Source organism: Mus pahari, chromosome 5 (genome assembly GCF_900095145.1).
Source record: "Mus pahari chromosome 5, PAHARI_EIJ_v1.1, whole genome shotgun sequence".
NCBI lineage: Eukaryota > Metazoa > Chordata > Mammalia > Rodentia > Muridae > Mus > Mus pahari.
This window is the reverse complement of record NC_034594.1, coordinates 65,585,327-65,592,467: the sequence shown is the minus strand read 5'-3', so window position 1 is coordinate 65,592,467 and position 7,141 is coordinate 65,585,327. Positions and strand designations below refer to the sequence as shown.

The following is a 7,141-nucleotide window of genomic DNA, read 5'->3' as shown; positions in this document are numbered from 1 at the left end:
TGAGTGTGCATACACCTGAATGTACCTCCATGAACATGACACAGGTCCATACAGGTGTTCCTACCTGTGGCTCCATACAGGAAACAGACTCTAACTAGCATGGCAGTATTCCCATGCTGTACATTATTAATACGCTAACTAACTACCAAGAATCTTTGATGGACTCAGCTGTTTCCAAAGAACTCAGAGATGGTATGACATGCCAGGCTGCCCGCAACTGAGGAGGTGCCTGGAACCTGCCATTTATTCCTTAAATCTAAATTTTCCTGGGCAAATCATGTCCTGATCTCCCTGCATGTAAGATACAGAGATGATTACCAAATTCTATCCTGAATACTAGGATCCCATACTCTGAACAACCTTCCCAGAGGAACAGCTGCCCTCTTCCACCCACCTGAGGGCCAGGCTCTTGCAGCCCCATGGATCATCACAGCAGTGGCACCTTGGTCTCTCCCACTGGACCATCTAAAGAGTGAGAAAGGCCAGGCCAGGCTTTTCTGCCATAGCCCTGGATCTCGATCTTTTTAAGAGCATACTAGAGCTGGTTGCTCTAAAGCCTTCCTTGTCTAGGACTGCCTCTTGTTTTCCTTCCCTCCTCAGGGACTTCTTTCCTAGGGGCAGGCAGCTCACATCCTAGTGCCCTTTGCTTTCCTGCTACCTCCAGATAGCACATAGCTCACCTACAGTCTAGAGTCTTTGCGCATTCAAGATACATGTAATCCTATCTGGAAAGAGATCAGTCTAGTTTTCCCTCCTGCATGGCCTCCCACACCTACTTGGCAGTTAGTAGTGTGTGATTGCACAAAATCAGCTCTTTAGGGTCATAAACTTCACAGTCAGATAGCAGGGTTCGGCCAAGGCTCAACTAGCACTCAAGTTTGTGAGCTACAGAGGCAGTTTGGACAATGATTCTGCGTCAACTTTTGTGGATTCAACAAAGGTGAGTTCCCTCTACTTGGCACAAATGCCCTAAACTTTGCCACAGTATCACAGTCCTTGAGACAGCCAAACAGTGAGGCAACATGTTAGCTGCAAATCATCTTTGATCTAGGACTTGTTTCTTTCTAAACATGATAAATGCTCCAAAAGAAATACCTCTCTATGGATACTTCACTCCAGCTGATGAGATCTTTAAATATTTCTTACATTCTACTAAGAGCTGCACAGTTGGTTCTGAACTCTGAAGAAAACATCGTTTGCTCTCCCAGGATCCATTTAGACTACCTGTTAGAAGCCTTTCCCTTGAGCCAAGTACAAGCTTGCCTGCATCCATAATTGGTCTCTTTCGCCAGTATCTTTCTATCTCTGGCTTCCCGGATCTCCTATTAGCTATTTTCTTCAGACTCAACATGTATAACTGTGATCCTGAATTGCTTTCTTTTACCAAGATTGTCTCTTGCTCAGACAGAGGGATGACACCTTGCCCTACTGGAAGAAGAGAAAGACTGCAATATCTAGCTTTCTGTTAGAATATCTAGACATTCGAATGATAACAAGGGCCATAAGGGTAGTGACTCCTGCCAGGATCCATAAGGGTTAAAGAACAATTGCATCAGACTTAAGCTACTAGTTCCTGAATCAATAACATGAGTTCTAATCAAAGGGATGCTTCATAGTACACAGCTCTGTTCTCTGAGAAGTGTCCCAAACACAGTGTTTCTTCTGACAATTAATGCTGGCTACATTAAATTGAATTACCCAGGATCAAATGCCTTTAAAAAGCAGATTATATGTCCCTCATTTTAGAAACAGACCGAGGCTGACAAAAGCAAAGACATTTGCCGAGTTCTTGGCAGAGCAAGACACAGGCCCTGGATGTTGGTACCCAAAGCCTACACTCTTGACTTCTAGGCTCCAGAAGTACCCAGACATGTCCCTAGTGGAAATTCCACCCAGTTAGAAACTGAATGGGAAGTTGTGAACCCAAGGTCATGACCCCACCATGGTGAATGAAGAAAAGGCAGAAGGGAGGACTTTGAGCCCAAGAAGGTGTTCAAATAGCACAATCTGGGGTACTTGGAGACTAGGTGAAGAGCTGCAGAATGGAAATGACGCCCAACAGGAGCAGCCAAAGTGAGGGCAAAATACAGCCTGTACTCTGTGGGGATCCACTGATGTTCTATACAGTTCTAGGAAGAAAGTCCTGATCTCAGTGTTGACCACAGTACTAGTCGTACCTGCATGTGGCTATGCTGAGAACACTAGGAGAAAAAACTTAGCTTTAAAGCTTTGGTGTTCTAGGGTGCACCGTTGACAGGACTCTTCTCCTTCCTCTTTTTTCATGACTTCACCCTTCCTCAACAGAATTCCAAAGAGGCTGAAAACACGACAATGCCTTTATGACTCTGTGCTCCTGTCTTCTTTCAGAACCTTGAGCTTTTGTATTTATATTGTGCTGGAGATAGAGCACGGGCAAAGCAGACAGTGTGTTTCCTCAGAGCTTCTTGCAGCTTCTGTGCACTTGAATGGTTGGGGCCAGCCGTATATTTGGCCATGGAACACAGTTCACTGATCAAGATGCAAGACAATCTACATCTCTTATGATCAACAAGGAGAACCACTTCAAAACAATCCAATGGCAGGTCTGCCCTGAAACATGATCAGACCGAACCCCTTTCAACTTTAAAGCTAATCTCTTCCTTCACCAACATGTATGGAACATGTGAATTCTACTGTGCTGGGTGCTATGCTAGGTTCTAAATAACCAATGGACACTGCCTGTAAGGAGGGATCCAGGAGTCAGAAAAGCACTGAAACCAAACAATCACAGGGTACCACAAGATGCTTTGTGTTGCTTTGGAGGCCCTTGCTGAATGCTGTGCCTTCGAAAAGTCCCATGGGAGGGATTTCTTTTTAGGCTGGAACCGGAAACTAATATTCCCATCTATGGGACACCTAGCTCCTTAGATGGCATAGGAATGGGTCCTGATACTAAACAAAGCACATAAGCTCTCTGTCCTCCTGAGGATCAACTAAGGATCCTTAGATGAAAAAGGCAGTTTTCCTCAGATCTCTGCAGCATTTTCCCCATCCTACCTTTCATCATCGAGAAGTTCCCACAGATGCCTATATCCAGAATAAATGGATATATTCCTCATAGGCAGGGTTTCAACCCTGAGGCAAGTCATTCAGTAGCTGTTTTTGTACTAATTCCATCTACTTTTACTATAGGCCCAATACTTAGGCCAAGTGTTCACTCTTTCAGATCCAGCTGCTATGGTCTTATCTCAGAGCTTCAGCCTCTAGGCTGTCCCTCCAGCCCACTATATCAGTTTGCCTTTGTATTATCCCACTCCACCACTGCTTCTCTGGTACTTTGTTCAACAGCTTTACAGGGCCCACAGGAAATCCCTTTAGCCTCGCTCTTCCTTAGACCCTGGGTCACTTTGCAAAGAGTATTACTCCTCTTTGGTTCTCCTGATTAGTCAAATCCATCTGCCCTTTCCTCCTAATCAGGATTCTATTACTGTTTATTTCATGTTTACCAAGTGCCAGGCCCAGAGGTTCAAGTTCAGTCACTGGGTGTGACATAAGCTCAAATGACTGTTCTGGCATACTGGAATTTCTGACTAGACCTAGGACCCTTCATGATAGAATCTTTAAACATTTACTGGTTAACCATTTCCCTGCAGAACTAAGTAATCTTTAGAGATACATGTTGCCTTACCACTGATCAAATAAGGTAATACAGTGGTTTTTTTTAAAAAAAAGCCCAGAACAATTCATCTACAGTGCTTCAAAAACAGCCACACGTTCCAATTATTTTTGTTCAGAACAACAATGGCTCTCCAAGTATTAACTAGGGAACCCTGAAGATCCCCCAAGGACCTTTCAGAGGAATTTTACAAGGTTGAAACTATTTCCGTTAACAGAAATACTGACCTTTAAAGATCTAATTTTTCTCATAGGCATATGGTGGAGTTTTCCAAAGGATACTCTATGTATGAGATCAAAATAGATTGAATGCAGTAACAGAAGAATCCAGCTCTATGAAGCCCGATGCTGGAGTGGTTTGAACAACACAAACACACATCACCCTTCTGAAGTTTTGTTTTGAAGAAGTTACTTTCTCATAAAAACATGATTTATGTTGGTGTGCATCTAATAGATATGTTTTTCATTGCTTTACTTTCTCGTAGAGCCATATAAATGAAAGGGGTGGGGTCCTACGGCCAAAATGTTTAAGAGCTTGAGTCCTTCACAAACCACTGTCCTTCAGACCAGGGTCAGACAAAACATACTCCTGTTAACCTTCCTAATCTCTTGCCTGGCTGATGAAAAGACGACTTGGGGCAGGACACAAAAATCCATTTTAAAAATCCTGCTTTGTGAGGCACACTTGTGCCACAAAGCACGATGCTGAGGCAGGAGGGCATTACTGCAGGTTTAGGGCTCGTCTGAGCTACACAGCTGAGGAGAGAAGGGCGAGCAGCATCAGGGGAAGAGGGAAAGGAGAAGAGTGAGAAAAAGGAGAGGTAGAGAGGAGAAGGGAAGGACCAAATAGTACTTTTCTATGACAGCCAGAGTCAAAGCCTCTCTCCCCTAAGTCGTCCCTTGTTCGTCCTACCATAGGACAACCCAATCACCACTGCAAGGATACTATACTCGGTCCTGTCTCTAAGCATCACTGAGCATCACTAGGAGCACAACCAATCCCTGGGGCCCTCCATTCTGATAGGCTGAGGCGCCGCCCGCCTCCGCCAATGAGAGGCGTCTGCGTCACAAGGGGGTGTGGCGCCGGCCGGTAGACGGGCGTTCAGCAGCTGCCACCGTCGCTCCAGCGCTGAGGCCGCGGGCCGGCCAGCCGCCATGGTGGACTACTACGAAGTGCTGGGCGTGCCGCGGCAGGCCTCGGCCGAGGCCATCCGCAAGGCGTACCGCAAGCTTGCGCTCAAGTGGCACCCGGATAAGAACCCCGAGCACAAGGAGGAGGCCGAGAGGCGGTTTAAGCAGGTGGCGCAGGCCTACGAGGTCTTATCGGATGCCCGCAAGCGCGAGGTGTATGACCGCTGCGGCGAAGTGGGCGAGGTGGGCGGAGGAGGCGCAGCGGGCAGCCCGTTCCACGACGCCTTCCAGTATGTCTTCTCCTTCCGAGACCCCGCCGAGGTCTTCAGGGAGTTCTTCGGGGGCCACGACCCTTTCTCCTTCGACTTCTTCGGAGACCCGCTTGAGAACTTTTTTGGGGATCGGAGGAGCACCCGTGGAAGCAGAAGCCGAGGGGCTGTTCCCTTCTCTACCTCCTTTACCGAATTCCCAGGATTTGGGGGTGGCTTCGCTTCATTAGATACTGGATTCACATCCTTCGGTTCTCCAGGAAACTCGGGCCTTTCTTCTTTCTCCATGTCTTGCGGCGGTGGGGCGGCAGGCAACTACAAGTCGGTGTCAACCTCCACCGAAATAATTAATGGCAAAAAGATAACCACCAAGAGAATCGTTGAGAATGGCCAAGAAAGGGTGGAAGTGGAAGAAGATGGAGAGTTAAAGTCCCTGATAATTAATGGCAAAGAGCAGCTGCTTCGCATTGATACTCAGTAAAGACGTAAAGTGCCATATTAGGACTATCAGGACTGTTTTTTTGTTTAAACGCGTTTTCAAGGGAACTCTACTTTCTGAACAACTGGATTCAAGACATTATATGCAGCTCATGTCGGTGCCTCTTGTTATTGTTGGGATCGCAGGGATAGGATCTCTCTTGGTCTTTATGCCTGTTGTAAATATCTGTATGCCTTTGGCACTTATTAAACTTAATCCTGAGGCAGACCACTGTTATGTTCTAGTGCTAGGAGACACTGTTCACAGCACCTAAAACCACACAATGTCCATTCTGTTGAACATTCGACTCAGAGCTTTCCTTTGAACTTTATAACTCCACTTCCCCACAAGAGCACCATGGTGAAAGATAGGCATATATTGAGCCTTTCATTTTAGATAGCTGAGTTGAAAAGGATGGCTTTCAGTTTACCTAAAGTCATGCTGATATAGGAACAGTTGACTACTGTTTAAATGAAAGGCTAAAACTAAGCAGCTAAAATGAAGAAAGTAGACTTAAGTAGATTCTTGTTATTGCTGCAACACATTACCATGAACTTGGTAGTGTGTATATCACACTGATTCTTCCCATATTTTGTAGAAGTCTGAAATTCACTTCAGTGGGTAAAAGGGGGAGTGCTAGCTAGGATACTGCTCTCTGAAGGGTTAGGGTTATGCTTATCAGCCAAGGTCTCAGCAGTTGGCTGGTTAGTGCCTACAGTGGAAGATGCTAGAAGTGAAAAGTTCCTTTTGAAGGATATACAAGCTCCTTGGTTGAATACATATATGCATGCAGTAGAATCCATTCTGTCACACAGCTGGGTGCTTCCTAGACCTTGCAGAAGATGCTGCCTTTAGAGTGTACAGCACAGAATATTCTGCCTCGTGTCAGGGTTATCTATGAAGACTTCATAAGGCATGGAAGCAAAATGAATCTGAATAGGTTTAAGATGCCAAACTTTGTAATTCTCTTCCAAGAGGTCATAGGACCTAACTAAGCACATTATCATAAATTCAGACTACATGAAATGGCCTAGAGATTTCAGTGCTTACTAGGCAAGAATCCCCAGAAACCTAAATAAAAGTCTGGTGTGTGAGATAGTCCTCCGAGGGCAGAGACACGAGGTCCCCAGAGCATGCTGGCTGGCAAGATGAGCCGTACTGGCTAAGCTCTGGATTTTTTTTATTTTTGAGAGAGAGAGAGAGAGAGAGAGAGAGAGAGAGAGAGAGAGAGAGAGACCCTAGATAAAGTAATTTATCAAAGTAATTAGTCAACTCTCAAGAGTAATTGAGGTTGATTCCTGCCATCAGCCTTGGACCTCCATGCATGCACTTGTGCACACTCACACACACACACACATACAGACACAGACACATATGCACATACATAAGGAAGAATCACTGAGTAGTATGTTGTTATGGGTTTGTATCTGAACTGGTAGAAGGTATCAAGGATTTGGGGATAAATGAACACATACAGTTGTGTGATGGTTGAATGTGGAAATCATCGCCCTGGGTGGGACATGAGTGGGTCTGAGACTACACAGTGGACATGGGACATGAGTGGGTCTGAGACTACACAGTGGACATGGGACATGAGTGGGTCTGAGAC

The 7,141-nt window shown here is 45.6% G+C and overlaps 2 protein-coding genes across 4 annotated transcripts in view; one reads left to right on the top strand and one right to left on the bottom strand.

Moving 5' to 3' along the window:
• Positions 1-7,141, bottom strand: part of LOC110322609 (UDP-glucuronosyltransferase 1-1) — a 126,709-nt gene that overhangs the window by 24,991 nt on the left and 94,577 nt on the right. The gene's annotated exons all lie outside the window — the stretch shown is intronic.
• Positions 4,746-5,754, top strand: Dnajb3 (DnaJ heat shock protein family (Hsp40) member B3). The gene has a single exon (XM_021199316.1). The coding sequence runs from the start codon at positions 4,810-4,812 to the stop codon at positions 5,533-5,535; it is 726 nt and encodes a 241-aa protein (XP_021054975.1). The 5' UTR covers positions 4,746-4,809; the 3' UTR covers positions 5,536-5,754.